This window comes from Vicia villosa, linkage group LG5 (assembly GCF_029867415.1).
Source record: "Vicia villosa cultivar HV-30 ecotype Madison, WI linkage group LG5, Vvil1.0, whole genome shotgun sequence".
NCBI classification, from domain to species: domain Eukaryota; kingdom Viridiplantae; phylum Streptophyta; class Magnoliopsida; order Fabales; family Fabaceae; genus Vicia; species Vicia villosa.
This window is the reverse complement of record NC_081184.1, coordinates 47,027,257-47,044,527: the sequence shown is the minus strand read 5'-3', so window position 1 is coordinate 47,044,527 and position 17,271 is coordinate 47,027,257. Positions and strand designations below refer to the sequence as shown.

Genomic DNA, 17,271 nt, shown 5'->3' with positions numbered 1-17,271 from the left:
TTTTCAAAAATTGTTTTTACACCCGAGCGGGATGGCGAAAGCGTACGTTAGGGATATTAGCATGTTCCGAGTCAACAGAGCGAAAGTTTGAGATTAGGAGATTTAAATAGGTAACGACTTCATAAAACAAGCATTTTATTAATTACGTTGTTTCCAAAAAGCTTTTCTAAAATCTAATGGGATGGCGAAAGCGTATATTACGAGTTAGGATAGTAGTCTAAATCAACAGAGCGAAAGTTTGAGAGGAGGACTTTTAATCAATTGAATTAATAAAGATTTTTAATTGAATTATGCATTAGCCAATGGACCTTCGGATCACCTAAAGTTAAACGAAATACATACTGATATCCGTCTATTATTATATTTCTTATTATTCACAATCACTTTCCCTTAGGAACAATCAAATTATTAGTAGCCTTAGCTTTACATAGTAACCTTAGATAACGGTAGATCGATTCATAGTCCCCGTGGATTCGATATCTTTTAAAACTACACGACACGACTGTGCACTTGCAGTCATCAGATTTATAGACACGTAAAGTCGCGATCATTGTCCTTCGATTCAGCTGTAAAATCATAATATTACAAAGATGTTAATCAAAACCAGGCCGGATTGGGCGGTTCAACCGGTTGTTGGAACCTTAAAATCGGCATGCAGAAGAATCGGAATTTTAACCAAAAAATCGGTCAATAATCGATAAAAAACCGGAAAATTGGCGATTTAGGCGATTTTTAGGTCAGAACGAATTTTGCTTTTGATTTATAAAAATATGATAAAAAAATTCGTTTTGAATCAAAATAATACATGATATAATTTTCATTTTTCTTCTCCAATCACTCTAGTACACACTATCGTAGAAAAATCAAAATAAAAGCTATTTTAAATTTTTTTGATATTCTCTATTCATTTGATGAATGAAAATGGATTTTATATAATATAATAGATAAATACGATAAAATACCGTTTAATGCATACCAAATATATTTGATGAATGAAAGTGAATTTTATTATTATTATTATTATTATTATTATTATTATTATTATTATTATTATTATATTAAAATAAAAATTTTGAGCTTCCCTATCTAACCTATTAAAAATATTAAAGCCTATGGTAAAAATCTATTAAGTATTAGTTATTAAAAAATTATTAATATTTTTTTTTACTATTTAAATAATTTAATTATTCTTATATATAACAAAAAAAAAATATTTATATATAACCGGTTTAACCTGACTTCAGTCAAATCTTAAAACCCTGAATACATAAGTATACCGGTTCGATATTCAATCCGGTTTTGATTAACCCTTGTCGTGCAGTTTGATTCTTCTTTTGGTCAAAATTTAGTTGTATTCTTTGAGACCAAAAGAAAAACATCTCCCTCTTTTTTTGTGCTACTCTGCTCCTAGATCAGTAGATTTTATTCGTCGTTCAAAGCTCGCCCAAAAGAAAAACAACTGATTACCATTTTTTTTGACTACATTTGAGATAGTATTTTTCAGGCCCCGAGCTTTAACAGAAAGCCAAAAACTTGCAAGAATGTCTACTCACACTTCAAATGAAATAAACTTTCTTAGCTTCAATGGAATTATTTTTACCCCCAACAATTAGCTCAAACTTCTCAAAAATAGGAATACTCCGTAAATCATTCTGAAACAACTTGAAAATGTTACTGTGCTAACATCAAAGTTTATGACACAAGTAACAATTGTTTAACACTAATCCTTGCAAGTTTAGTTATCAACTTTTGAAAAGGGTTACCTCTTCAAAGATCAACTACATTTACCTGAGTATACAACATGGTTATAACCATGGTAAAGGTACAGACTGAATAAGTTTTTCTTTTTCTAGATCATGCTTTATTTGGGTAGCTTCTGCTTACAGTAAGCAAGCAGGTTTTTCTCTTTTTGTATTGAAAGGGCAGATTGGTTGTGTTCTGGAAGGGAAGATTAGTCTTTGCAATTATTGAGATTAACACGGAAATAAAACATTTCCTTCAACAAAATGACAAAAATCAATAATGTATGCTTTCAAGATAATATCATCTCATGAACACTAATTCACAAACAAAAAAAAAACTAATGGCGGCGTTTAAATATACATCTAACACCTAGGGCACATATCTCCCTATTCTACAGAAATGGTGACCTGTACATCACAGGCAGAAATCTACTTTGTGAAATCAGTTACATGTAGAAAAACAATAAAACAAAAATCTAATTTGCGATCAAGATCCTGCGGTTCAGAAAAGAGCTCCGGTGGGATAAGGCTAATCCTTCCAAGAAAACTGAAATTGCTCCAATTGAGAATGCTTTACCCAAAAAACCAGCATCAATATGGGCGGCTAGGAATATAAATTCACTGAGAGGCCTCAAAGACGAAATAATCTTTAAGTCTGATGAATAAGATGTCTGCACATAAAATAATCCCCAAGGGTGAATGACCTGAGTTCATGTTTTTGATCTCTTTTGCTTTTGAGGAACAAAACGGACCCCCTGCTTTCTGAGTTCCAAGATACTAACTCTTCCATCATCGTAAGTAACATGTAACTTTGAGGTGCCTTCAACTGTGTCAGTAACCTCTCCCTTGTGCCTGGACAAAAATGAATGGAAAAATGTAAACTGCAATCCTTATAAAGTCTCGGATCAAGTCATTGTTAACATAGTTCATTTTCATCAGTACAGTAAATAAAACATAAACAATTTTTTAAGATTCATGTGTCCTATGTTTGGATTGATGGAACACGACGGAGCGGAGCAGAATGGAATAATATTATATTCCATTGTTTGGATTGATAAAAAGATGATGGAATGAAGCGGAACATAATGGAATGCATTCCATCCTATTCCATATCCCATTGGGGTGTATGGGATGAAATAGACATTTTAAATAAAATAACCAAACAATGGAGTGACATTTATATTCCATTCCGCTCCGTTATGTTCCATCAATTCAAACATAGTCTAAATTTCTAAAGTTTTAAGATTTGAAAGTAAGTAGATTGTAAATATGTAATACAAAGAAAATACTTCCACAGTCCATAGATATATAAAATGTAGTTTGTAATTGTATGACATTATTATTTTAAAATAATATTTAATAGTCATCCTTTTTCATTGCCTAAAGAAAATTAATAAAAAGCTAGAGAAACCACTAACCAAGAATTGTCCGATGTCTGATGAACTTCAACTCTCTTTCCAATTGCATCACTTCCCAATTTCATCAAAATCCAGTTTGCATCCATGTTCTCATGATTTATATTGTCTCCAGAAGATTGACTAACACCTTCAGAGTCATTAAACAATGTTTTTTCTTTGAAAGGTGAAGGCCTCTTCCTTTTTGACCTCTGACCCTTGACTGTGGTCTTCTCCTCTTCCTGATGGGGAGAATTTTGACTTTCAATGCTAGGCCTTTTGAATTTAAATCTCAGTAAAGTTTTAGAATCTTTTGGCAAAGAATGTGAAGGCGTGTGATTATTGTCATGTGTCTCGTCATATACATCAGAGCTACCTTCAGACTGCCTCGCCAAATACGCCCTTTCACCTCTTGATGTTGAATCTAATCCAACTTGATTGTTCATTCCATGAGTACTACGTTTACCCCGCATAATGTGAGATCGCTCTAAATGATCAACTTCACACCCATCAGACATATTGCCTTTACCAGAGGTAAGGTTGAGTTCAGAAACACTTGGCTTAACTTTTCCCAACTTGATCATATTTCCTTCTCTTCCTGAAACCTTTAAATGTTTTAATTGGCCAGAGTCAACCCTACTTCCTGAAAATTAAATGAACCTGTGTTATTTTTCCAAGATATTTAATATGGACATTAACAACTCATATTTAATGCTTGGTGTGGTGGAAAAAAAGACACAGATTCAGGAGGGGGGAAATTACAACCCTACCTTTGCCATCAACATGTCTAGCCATTCCATCCTGTCTATCTAATGCATACTTGTTTCCCTTCATCAAATGAGCTAGATTTTCATTTCCTGATAAATTTGAACTGGAAAAAGTCACATAAAGAAAGAGAGATGGCAGAAAAAAGCTATCAAACCATTCAACATCATGTGCACATGTGAATGATGCTACGGACACAAATCATACAATAACTATAAATGCTGTTGCATAGTAGAAAAAATTACGTAAGTGCTAATTACATTTATTTTACCAAACAATGTATAAAACATGTCATGTCACTGACTTAATGGAGATAAAGAAGTCATATTAACTGAAAAAATAGCCATAACATAACCCATTTTTACATAATCAAATCCCACCGTTTCTCAAAGCTAAAATACGGAGACATAGAAAACAAATAAATGAAACTTCATTAAAACATACCATTTGCATTAACTAGATCTTGATCTCTTTGGAAGCTTGCATTATCAGACAGCGGAGAACTAGCTACATTGATCTTACGTGCTCCCAAATTTATAACCAACTTTTTCCCTTTTACATTCTGAGTCTTATCACCATGTTTTCCACTCTCCTCTTCACTATCCAAAACATTTGCCTTATTGCTTTTAATTCGAACAACTCTGGTTTTCCTTTCTTCATCACTGACCATCACCTCATCAACAAACTTACGTTTCAAAATACTTGGACGGTTGACAGGAAAAGATAATTCAGTTTGACTCAGGCTTCCGGTAGCAGGTGATGAATAAACATCAGGACCTTCATTTCTCTGGGATTGCAGGTCATCATCATTTTTATCATCATCGAAGCTATGCAAAGATTTAACATCACTGTGTCCTTCAAAACTATAGTGTGCATCAACTTTACCAGTCATGAATGACAGAGAATCCTTTTTCTTGGCAGTCTTGTTTGAAGATTTCTTTCCATAATCTTTTATCTTAATAGGTGAGTTATTGGGAAAATTCTTAAAAGAAAACTTAAGGGAACGTGCAGAATCACTCTTTAACTTTAAAGGCCCACTATCCTCATCGTCAGAATATGGTGAAATAGAAAATATTTCTTCTTGTGTTGGTAATCCAGCTGCAGCCCTCAGACTGGTAATTAAATCTCTATCTGTGTCATTCTTTCTCCTCCAAAGCTCTTGAACAGCATCTTCAAGATTCTTGACCTGGAACATACAGATAGTTATATGGTGTGTTCAGAAAATAACATTTTTTCCATTAAGAAACAAAAGTAATTATATATTAAAGCCATGTGCACACCTGATAACATTCTCCACGACAAGTAGGACATGTATACTGCAGATTTCCATCTACTTGAAATTGGTGATATCTTTCATCACTGGAAAACATTTTTTTTCAAAAATAAGCATACAACAAATTGGTTTAAAAAATGCACAGCCCAAAACAGACTGCATAGCACAATTTACAAGACATGGTCGGGAATCAGCAAGCACAATCATTCAAGTAAAAGAATTAGAAGCAAACTTGTTCCAAGAAAGTTTTCTACAAACACCAAGCATCTATAAGCACCTCAGGAAGAAGAAGAAAAGTGCAATTAACTATGTTAAGTGCAAATTTCAATTTTATTGTACAATAGATCGCATCAAGTAAAATTGATAATATCTCCATTCCAGATATACAGATGCAACATTAACAAATAGGACTGAGAAGTAAATGCCAAAATGTTATCAATGCATCTTAACAAATACAAGAAGCAGACTAACCTAATATTATCACACTGACAATGTACCCAGCGTTGGCAATTATCACAGCAAACCATTGGTGTTGATTCTGAATCTCTGTAAACCTACAAAATAAGCCAAAAACAATGCAATCATTCAGAATTCCTTTCCTGCCTCACACTGTGTGCGTGAGCACAAGTGTACCACACAGTATTTAAGCGGCACAAGACAACATGAATGTCAAGCGAAAATGAAATTCAGTGACGATATTATGGTATTTGCACAAGTACATCATAATATTTCAGATGCAGTCTTGAATGTTAATGGGACCTGATTCAAACCTGCCCAATTCTAGACAATATTTTATAAAACATGCATGTGTTTCATCTCCTAAAATTACTCAGGGTCTAATAAGATAGCATATGTAATAAGAATACTACCAATATGTTCCTTTCAAAACTAGAAAATATAGCCCAGAATTTCCTTTGAGGTTGTTCTAGGAACTTCTGAATGATAGCTGGCTATGATTTACTAACCAAGTGCTAAAATAAGATTACAAAGAGGTATAGAGAAAAGACTGGCACCTTCAGACAAACAGGGCAGTAATTTCCTTTCACAAACAATCTTCCACATGCATCACAGCACGTGTATCCCAGAAACCACCTATCAGTTTTATTACAAGAGAAGAGTCGTATGTCAATCCATCAAATAGATTCTGTAAAAGCCGCAAAGTGAAAATGAACTAACTGCCACAGTGCCACACATAAAATTAGAGAAAATGTCAAACTTAGTAGCCTACTAGACTCAAAGATGCTACTGCAGTACTACTAGGCATTAACAAAAAAGAATCTGTTTACATGCTTCAAAATTGGGAAAAATAAATTATTCTGAAGTGTTGTTAAATAATAATTAAAAAATAATGTGCCAGTTCTAAACAATATCAATCAAATTATTTTACCATTTCCAAACCCCTCTGAGCAGCAGGCGGTAAAGTCAAGTAAAAAGCAAACAATTAAAATAAACACGGTAGTAATTACATACGATCTAGCAAAAGAGGTTGGCTTTGTTTCAATTAGGAAGGTAAATTTTATCTATAAAACTAGCATAGCTTTCATCATCCAATCACGTGAGCATCAACATGTATAAGAGAAACATTATAATACACCATGGGAATGGCAACAATGTTGAGGATAACAACACCATACATCTAAGTAGCAAAAAACATGAATTATTTTGGATTCATACCTCACACTTAGTCCATTTCCAGGGACATTGGATGCGCAACTGTGACACTTTGTGTGTTTTGGGCATAAATAGGGCCCAGTACTAACATTCTGCATTATACAAAATCATATAAGAAACGGTGCATTTGAAATCAATACTAATCCCACTAGTAATGGAAACAGAATCTACCTTATGAGGAGGCTGCAGGCAGTAGCAGTGGTAAGCACCATCACATCTTTTGCAAAACATGAACTTACTTGGATCACCAGTCCGTCTACAAGCCTAGATGAAGAAAACAAAGCATAAGACAAACAGCACTCTAATGAACCTTTAGCTAGTATTAGCAACTTCTCTAACAACAACCAACGCAACGACAATCAATTTTATGTATAAAAGTTATATATGCATAAAAATAATGTATGTGTAAAGCCAATGGAACTACGCTAAAGCACATGAGAAAGTAACTGCAAACATTGCACAAGGAAATAAGTGGTCTAGGGGATATTTTGTAGGTGTTGAGTTAAAAGGACACAACCAAGCTCCCAAAGCCTCTAAAACCAACTGGTTCCCCAATCACGCATAGGGAAGACAATCCAGGGCTAAAAGGTGGATAAATGGTCTAATCATATTGTCATGCAGGATACAAAATCAATTTAATTTGCAAACAAATAAATATACAGCACGTAGGAAACAGAAAGCCTGCATACAACCCAGGGTATGATAATCAATCCGACTTTAATGAAAATTTTGAAAAGACAGACAGAGAGATTTCCATTATGTACAATTTAAAAAAAAAAATACTCAACCTTATTTGATTAAACAGGCAAATCCTAAATCCTGTCTAACTCATAAAAATAAGTGATGTCAAGCAACATATTTCAAAGCACAGTATCACATATTCAAGAAAATAACATGAAACATCCAATGTTAGAACACGTCTTCATTTAAGTGTGGGCGATATGAAGATACTTTTGCAAAACTGAAGCTAGATGGACATTATAAATATAATCAGTTACAATTGCAGCATCCGTCTTAAGATTAAAATTTAGAAAGAATAGAACCATAAACAAAAAACACGTGAAAAAGCACTAGCTCACTAGCACTGCACATCACCCATTACCTCACATATTCGGCAAGCACGACAAGTCCACGAACTCCAATGAAATAAATCTGCCAAAAAAAGACACAATGAAAACATGCACCATTAAGAACATAACAGCATAATTGCACACATACACCTTCTCACCTCTATTATTAGACCAACTTCTCAAGCAGTTCCTATGGTACTTCTTACTGCAACTTTTGCACGAAAGCATCTTTTTCGCTTTCTCGCTTCCTTCACTCTCAACGCGATTGCACATTCGACAAAAGACCTTAACATTGGATTGACCCTGTTCTTCTCCGATAAGATTTCCCGAAGTATCCTGCTCATACAACCACGTATCAGTAAAATAAAACATCAAAACCAACTATACTTTACTCGTGCGAACCTAATTCCCAAAAATACAAGAAATCCACGAGATTAAAAAGAATCTCTACGTCAAATTAATCATCACTCGTACACAAAAATAACAATAAAATAAAAACTCTATCAATTTCCTACCAAACCAACAATAACAACAACATAAAGCATAACTCCAGCTCAAATTTCAAACCAAAATTTAATTCAAACACCACACATCACGATTCCAATGCATAAAACTCCCATCTAGGGTTTCAAAACCACAATTCACCTAAACATAAACATAAACACACAAAACAACACTAAATCATAATTCTCCAAACTCACCAGCACATCAAAACAGCTATACTTTACTCATGATAACCTAATTCCCAAAAAATACAAGAAATCCACAAGATAAAAAAGAATCTCTACATCAAATTAAGCACCACTCGCACAAAAATAACAATCTAATCAAAACTCTATATCAATTTCCTACCAAACCAACAACAACAGCAACAACATTAAGCATAACTCCAGCACAATTTTCAAACCAAAATTCAATTCCAACATCACACATCACAATTTCACCTCATAAAATCCCCAACTAGGTTTCCAAAACCACAATTCAACTAAACTCAAACACACAAAACACCACAAAACCATATTCCCCCAATCTCACCAGCAAATCACCAGACTCAAACTTCCTCGCATACTCCTCAGCCGCAATCATAGCCGCCGCACCTTTCCTCTGAAGCGCAACACGCTTCGCTTTCATAGACGCAGACTCATCAACCAAATCACCGCTAACCGGAACAACCTCAGGAGGCGGCGGCACAACCTTGGGAACCGCAACTTGGATCGTAGAGTCCTCTTTCCGAGCATCAGCAATGAAATCTCCGAGCACAGAAACGTCGTTGAGAAAACCATTGGCAGCGTCGTTGTTGCTGTTGCTGTTGGCGATGGTTCCATTGAGAGAACGCGGAAACCCTAACGCACAGAAACAGATTCTTCGACTGAAAGAAGATAACAATAAACAATAAGAGTGTTTATAAGAGAGAAAAAGAGGAGAAAGAAATAAAAGAGAAGCGTAAGCGTGAGCATTACCATGTAATTGGACAAGCAACGTGAAATGCCATTTTGTGTTGTAGATTTAGATTTCAATTTTTTTCGTCTTTAGGGGATCGTTCCCTCCCCTTTCACTAAAATTATTACTTCGCCAATTTTTATTTTTTATATTCTAGTACTAGTATATAAAACAATATAAAAGAGGGAAATTAATATCAAAATTATAAAAAATAAAAAGGGGTAGGATTTGTGAGATGAGGAAAAGTGCTGTAAGGCGTCGCCGAGATGAGGAAGGAGGAAATAGGAGAGAGAAACAAAATCGAACGTAACGCCGAACAGGCCTCTATTATTGGGCTAGACGGGACTGGGCTGGATTTCTTATATGGCTTAAGGCCCATTAACAATTATACTCGAAAAATTTATAACTTTTTTTTTTAATTTAACCTGTCACCCTTAAGTTATACCTGACACCTCCATATATTTTTACAATTCTCAAAATTATCTATAGATAAATCTAATTTTTTTTTAATTTAACATGTCACCCTCAAGTTATACCTGACACCTCTACATATTTTTATAATTTCCAAACTATCTATAGATAAATTTGAGATAAAAAGTGCGATCAAATTTTTGATAGTTCATTCAAAATTTTCAGTAATAGACCAAAATTTTGGTAGTTTATTTTTAAATTGTTAGTATGAATTTTATTAAAATTTTCTAAATTCCTAAAAAAACACATTTAGAAATTTTTAGTAAGAAAAGACAAGAATTTTTACTAGAAATTTCAAAATTTCTGATGAAAAACTTCAAGAGTTCTTATCACAAATTTAAAAATTTTCGGTAAAAACTTATGAACGTTGTGATTTTTTTTTTTTGTAAATTATGAAATTTTTGGTATTTTATCAAAATTTTCGATGTAGTTTTAAAATTTCTAGTAAAAACTCATGAAAATTATTATTTTTTACCGAAAAATTCAAAAAAATTGATATTTTTTCAAAATTTCTACTGTAGTTTTGAAATTTCTAGTAAAAATTCATACTTTTTATATTCAATAACTTTAGACAAGAGTATAACGGTAAAAACATGCAATATATGAGAAATATATGAGAAATATATGGGAATGTCAGGTATAACTGACAGAGTGGTAGGTTAAATTTTCCTTTTTTTTTAGTAGTGAGTTGAACCACTTAATGTCATTGGTTTTTCCAATTTAAATTCTTTAAAACTTACATAAAATTAAATTAATTAAGAGTGGAGGATATTCGATTGTAAGTAAGAGTGTTTAAATTTAAATCAATCTAAATAAAAAACTTTACATTAAGTAAATTTATTTAAACAAACACAAAAAAATCAAATATTATTATATGTGTTTGAATTTACTTTTTAAGAAAATAGGTCATAGTAAAACGAATTTCATATTGATTTTTTAAAATAAGTCCAAACAAAATTGAATTGCATACATAAATTTACACATATTGTAAAAAATTATTATTCATTGATATTTAATTTATTTTGATGCTATTTATTAGTTTTATTTTTCTATTTATTTTTAATAGTTTATTTGATTCAAACATAATTGGTCGCTCTCATTTTGTAAATTTATTTTTTAATATATTATATGATATATTACTTCAATTCTATAATTTTATAGTATTTTATAATATTGATATTTATATATTCAAAAATTGATTCAAATTAAATTTTATAAAACTAAATAAGATTGAATCATATTTTTTTCATCCAAAATCGTAATGCGAGTAATTTTATTTTTGAATTTAATGAGTTTTACTTCAAAATTGATCCAAGATGTACCACAAACACGCCTAATTTGATTGCAAGGGTCCGGAATCAAAGTTGTAATACTTTGCTTATTCATTTTTAAATAATGAAATTTTGAGTTGGTTGACAAGTGTGGTAATGGTAAGGAGGTCAAGTGGAAAAATGATGGTGTATGTGAACTTCACCAAGTTGAATACATTATGCCCAGATGTCGATTATATGGATTTCTTATATGCATCCAAATTTTCCTTTATGACGAACACTAATAACAACTACTACAAGGTAATTAATTTCATATGGTCTTAAGAATGATGGAGTAATACATCAACGCTTAATGTGTAACATCCAAATTTTATTAGCTATTTTTTTAATTAGTTTATTTGGTGTTTTTATTAATTGTTTATTTTATTTAATTATGTTGTATGATATTTATTTAATTTGAGTTTTGTGCTACTTTGATTAACTGGACTATTAGTAAATATTATGAGATAATATGTTATTGGGCCTAAGTGGTAGAAATATAACATTAGGAGAATTGGTGGGTTAAGTCCAATTAACTTGAGAAAGATAGTAAGGGGGCAAGGTTAGTTTCATAACTTTCATTTTGGGGAAAAGAGAAAGAAAATAGTAGAGAGAAGAGAAGAGGATTTGTGAGATTATTGAAGATAGAAGGAGATTAACTTGAGGTAAGGGTTAGAACCCAGATTATTACAGGTTTATATAATTGGATAATGTTGTGTGTATGCTTTGTGTAATCTTTTAATCTCTCAATTTCATGGATTTGAAAAGTGTTAGGGTTTATGTTAAATTCATGAGATTTGTGCTATTAAACATGTTTTGGTATAAATTATTGGTAATATGTGCTAAATATTGGTTGTAAGTACTATTACTCATTGTATGAAAGTGGTTTAGAGGGGTAGAAGCACCCATTTGCGGAACTGATTACTCTGCAATTTTCTGCAAAATCGTGAGTCCGCTAAGCGAGCTCAGACCGCTAAGCGAAGTCTGGGATCAAATTTAAGAAATCGCGAGTTCGTTAAGCGAACTTGACCCGCTAAGCAAGATTGCAAAAATGGATCCTTTCTATTTTACGTCTGGGGAAGCGCGCTAGGAGGCCGCTAAGCGAACCCTGTTATGCGGAATTTTATAAAACTTCTAAATGTCATAACTTTTGATCCGTAATTATGTTTTATGCGTCGTTCGAATTGTTGGGAAGCCAATGTAATTATCTATATGATATGGTAGGATTGGCTGGCACTTATTGAATTAATTATGATGTTGTTGTATGAATAACATGTAATTATGTTTATGTGAGTTATGAATCGATGAATTGTGGATGACATTTGTTGGTATGTACAAGATATGATATCCATGATATGTATTATTATGTGTTAATTGATGCTTTGATGATTGGTTTGAAGTCATGTTGTGTAATATGGTGCAATGTTGGAAAGATGTGATTATGTAGTTTAAGAGGTTGAGAATCATCTTACTTGCATAAGTCTTGTTTGTTGCACACTTACACTAGCATAAGTCTTTGAAAGAGGCAATGTCGGGTAATCTCATTGAGATTATTTGTTTGTCCCAAACCTAACGAGTATGGGGTTTGAAATCTTAACGAGTATGGGGATTTGAGGTGGTTATCTAGTTCGAGAGATGGACAATCAGCTTGCTGGAAATGATAACGGAGGGATTCACATGCATATTGCATAGAGTCGCACGTGTCGGTGTGAATTGTTGTTGTGTGTGATCATGTGATATGAATGTGTGGATTCGAGCTTTGGTTGATATGCATATATGTGGATTTGGTGAATCATTTGATATGAATTGTTGAAAGCGTTGTGGATGTGATATATGCGATTGAAGCATATGTGATTGTAGATGTGAATATATATGTATAAGTGATATATGTATATATGTGGATGTTTGTGATTTGATATTGTATAGTTGATGGTATTTAATTGTTGGATTACAATTGTTGGTTTTGATAATTGGATATGATTACTCGAATTATAGAAGTTAGTCGAATGAGCTAAACATGTTAACCATGATATATGGTATATGAATGCATGTTTTTAGAAGAGTGATGAATTATTGAAATGTATTCTTGTTATGTTTTGTATTTCCTATTATTATGGTTATCTATAATAGTTTGAATTCCCACCCTTCTATTTGAATGATGTTCATCGTAACATCGTGCAAGTTCCGACGAGTAGTGAGCTTATTTGAGGATTTAGCCGAGGAGCTTTGGTTTATCCTTTGATTAGGTAGAGAGTAGAATGCTCTGGTCATGTAACACTTGGGAGGGTTTATTTGAACGCATGTTTTAGTTGTTTGGATATTGTTATCTTTTTCGTATTTGACATGATATTTTGATATGCTATTAAAGACTATGTTGCCTAGATCTTGGATTTCATATAGCATAGTGATTATGTTATTTTGAATTGGTAGATGAATATAGTATGGGATATATTCATTGAAATTAGTTGAATTGTATTTATTCTTCCGCGTGCGATATGCATTATATATGAAAGCATCAAGTGTCGAATTGTGTTACAATATGATTAGTGCATGTTTTGTATGTTCTTTTAGGTATTCATTACGGTGAAAATAATATGTGACGCCCTTTTTATTATATTCATATCAACACTTTGTGAATAATTGTTATAATTTGGGGTTAGAAAATGGGTGTTACATTAGTGGTATCAGAGCATGGTCGACCAGTTGGTCAAGGTCATTAATGTCCTTTATTCTCATTGTATTAGATTTGTGTATCTGACACGATCAATACTGTTTTGTCTGTTTTGGTTGATGGTTGTATTAGGATGATGGTTGCGAGAAGGAACGATTATGTCATTGTTGATGCATTGAGGATATTGGTTGGATCTCTTGGTCAGATTTCTCAAGTGAATGTCGATAATCGGAATGGTGATGATGATGAGTATTGTGCTTTGTGTAACACCCTTCTAAACCCCGCGGCAATTATTAAAATAATCAGAGTAAAACATAAAAACAAGGGTGCCACAATTAAATAAAACAAATAAACCAATTTTAGTCTTATGTCATGCTTTAATAGGAACGTTTACCAAATAACATTATCATGTTTATCACAGCGGAATAGCAAAACATCTTCCAACATAATTCCAATGGAAGATAATCCAAACCAAACAAAATAGAGTGTAACAAAATTAAACTCTAAATCTATCGTTCCCAGTGTTACAAGACCAGAGCATGACCGCCACGACCCAACGACCGGATTAACTCTACGAGTTATCCTCACCAAGTAAATAAGTCGCTACTCTTCAATCTGAAAATGTCAACATGTAAAGGTGAGTCTCATTCACAATTAATAAATATTATGCATTCATAAGCAACAAAACATCATAATATATCATTCACCCAATTTGTAATATATTCAGATTTTCAATTGTCATTCATCAACCACAACAAGTACATCACCCAACATAACACTGAAATGCATTCAATCATGTTATGACAATATGAACCAACTGACACTATGCATGTGGTACCAATAAGCCGTGGAATTAATCCACCTGACCGATCTAAACATCACCGAGATACGGTCCTACCGGCACAAATTCCACACAATGGGAATTATGCCCACCACTAATCCAAATATCACCGGAATTCAGTTATGAAAATGATTAATGAATGAATGCACACATATGACATACTTACACATCACCGATCCGATGAAATACATCATCTCACCGTAACTCAACATTATCATCACCAAACAATATGCACATATCTCCGCATGATTCAATTATTCACACATTTATCATGACAATCATTGCAATAATCACATTTCTTCCATTACCATACCAATACATTGTCATATTCACAAAACCACATATGCACAATGATCATTTCACCAAAGCAATTAAATCGAGTTTTAAAAAATAAAATCGGCCACTGCCCATTTCTCTATTTTGTATTATAAAACATTTAATTAACTTCGGATCGCCTAAAATGGCACATAAAAAGGATACACGGATCAAAAGTTACATAGTTTTAAAGTTCGGAAATTTTTATACACAGTAGGGTCCACTTAGTGACCCTCCAACGAGCTTATGGAATCATTTTTCCAATTACCCCGCTTCACGCGGTCAATGACAGTAGCTAACTACGTTGGGACCTCCACTTAGCAGGCTAGGTCCGCTTAGCGAGCTCAATTACTTTTTGAAAAACGAACAGCATCTGCTTAGCGAGCCTGAGGCCGCTCAGCGAACGTGCGATTATGCAGAATTTTCACCTATGCGACAGACATGCGATTCCATACATCCTTCACTCAAAATCCTTTCTAAACATCAATTAAAGGCATAAAATCATCATATACACCATCACACATCATCAAACATCAACAAAAACGTATTTTCAATCAATAGTTCATGCAATTTCTTCAATTACCCTAAACTATGACATTCCCAAACCTAACAATCCCAACCCCAATATATCCAATTGAATCAAACCATATCTTAATCAATTCTATCACCTATAATCACATAATAGATATTAACCGGAAGAGCCTTACCTTAGCCAAATTCTTGGATTTTTCCTCTTCCTCTGCTTCTGCACTTTCACGTATTCCTCGTTCTTCCCTTTCTTCTCTTTTGCTTCTAACTTCCTTCTTTCCCAATTTCCCTTATTTTATAAAAATAAAAAGTATCTCAATAAGGCTTACATAGTTAACACCTCCATTTTCCTAATCACTACATTAAGCCCAATTGTTTATTTTTTTCTTAATTTCTAACAATTCGCCAAAATTCCAATTAATTCCCATTAAATAATTTAAACCTTAATTAAATTAAATAATGGAAAATATGGGGTGTTACAACTCTCCCCCACTAAAGAGCTTTTGTCCTCAAAAACATACCTCAATTGAACAGCTCAGGATAAGAGTCCTTCATTTGACTCTCTAACTCCCATGTAACATTTCCACCTGTTGCTCCTCCCCAAGTTACTCTGACCAATGCTATCTTTTTGCCACGCAACTGCTTCAACTTTCGGTCTTTGATCCTCATAGCCAATGCCTCAACTGTCAAATTGTCCTTCACTTGCACATCATCCACTTGGATCACATGAGACGGATCCGCAATGTATTTCCGCAACTGAGACACATGAAATACATCATGCGAGTTTGTAAGCATCAGTGGTAAAGCAATACGATAAGCCACGTCTCCTACTCTTTCTGTAATATGAAACGGACCAATAAAACATGGTGTTAACTGAAGGATAGAAAAACACTTAGAAAGGGGGGGTTTGAATAAGTGTAGCTTTAAAACTTGTAAGATAAAAACTATTTGCACAATGATTTTTATCCTGGTTCGTTGTTAAATAGACTACTCCAATCCACCCCCTTGGAGTGATTTACCTCACCTGAGGATTTAATCCACTAATCACACTTGATTACAATGGTTTTCCACTTAGAAACACTCTAAGTCTTCTAGAGTATACTGATCACAACTTGATCACTCTAAGAACAATCTGCTTAGATACCTTCTAAGACTTACTAGAGTATACTGATCAATAACCTGATCACTCTAGTTCTTACAAATTAATGTAAACAAAATCTTTTAAGAGTTACACTGCTTCTTATAAAGATATTATCACAACCGTGATTTTCTCTTAAGTTTAAGCTTAAATCTCACTAAGATATTACAACAGCAATGTAGTGAGCTTGATGATGAAGTTTGAGAGCTTTTGATTTTGACAGCGTTTCTGTATAATGCGCAAGTGTTGTATTGAGCTTCTCATCAGAACTTCATATTTATAGACACTTGAGAAGATGACCGTTGGGAGCATTTAATGCTTTGCGTAATCCGTACAGCATTGCATTTAATGTTTCACTCTTTTGTCAACTACCTCGAGCCTTGTTTCCGTTGTGTCTACTAACGTTGCCGTTAATAGCTTCTAACGTTCCTTTTGTCAGTCAGCGTAGCCTGTCAGTCTAGTACTTGCTTCTGATATGATGTTTGTGTAAACAAAGTTTGAATGTCATCAGAGTCAAACAGCTTGGTGCAGAGCATCTTCTTATCTTCTAACCTTGAAGTGCTTCTGAGCGTGATACCATGAGAACTTCAGTGCTTCTGCTTCTGATCTCAAGTTCTTCTGATGCTTCCATAGACCTATGTT

The 17,271-nt window shown here is 33.5% G+C and overlaps 1 protein-coding gene across 1 annotated transcript; it reads right to left on the bottom strand.

The window, feature by feature from the left end:
* Positions 1-1,957: 1,957 nt before the first annotated feature.
* On the bottom strand, positions 1,958-9,625 carry LOC131601627 (uncharacterized). The gene is made up of 13 exons (XM_058873496.1): positions 9,376-9,625; positions 8,951-9,284; positions 8,074-8,251; positions 7,948-7,997; positions 7,017-7,109; positions 6,849-6,937; positions 6,188-6,266; positions 5,646-5,728; positions 5,182-5,260; positions 4,346-5,087; positions 3,907-3,993; positions 3,161-3,779; positions 1,958-2,594 (listed from the first exon to the last, which is right to left on the bottom strand). Exons 1-13 carry the CDS (start codon positions 9,405-9,407, stop codon positions 2,453-2,455), a joined length of 2,607 nt encoding a protein of 868 aa, XP_058729479.1. The 5' UTR covers positions 9,408-9,625; the 3' UTR covers positions 1,958-2,452.
* Positions 9,626-17,271: the final 7,646 nt, after the last annotated feature.

Bases quoted from the DNA above. Each gene is read 5' to 3' on its own strand.
- LOC131601627 (XM_058873496.1), bottom strand. From the start codon at position 9,407: ATGGCATTTCACGTTGCTTGTCCAATTACATG. The intron at 6,267-6,848 runs GTATGAATCCAA...TAAAACTGATAG, and splicing joins GGAAATGGACTAAGTGTGAG to GTGGTTTCTGGGATACACGT. The intron at 3,780-3,906 runs GTAGGGTTGTAA...TTTAATTTTCAG, and splicing joins TAGACATGTTGATGGCAAAG to GAAGTAGGGTTGACTCTGGC.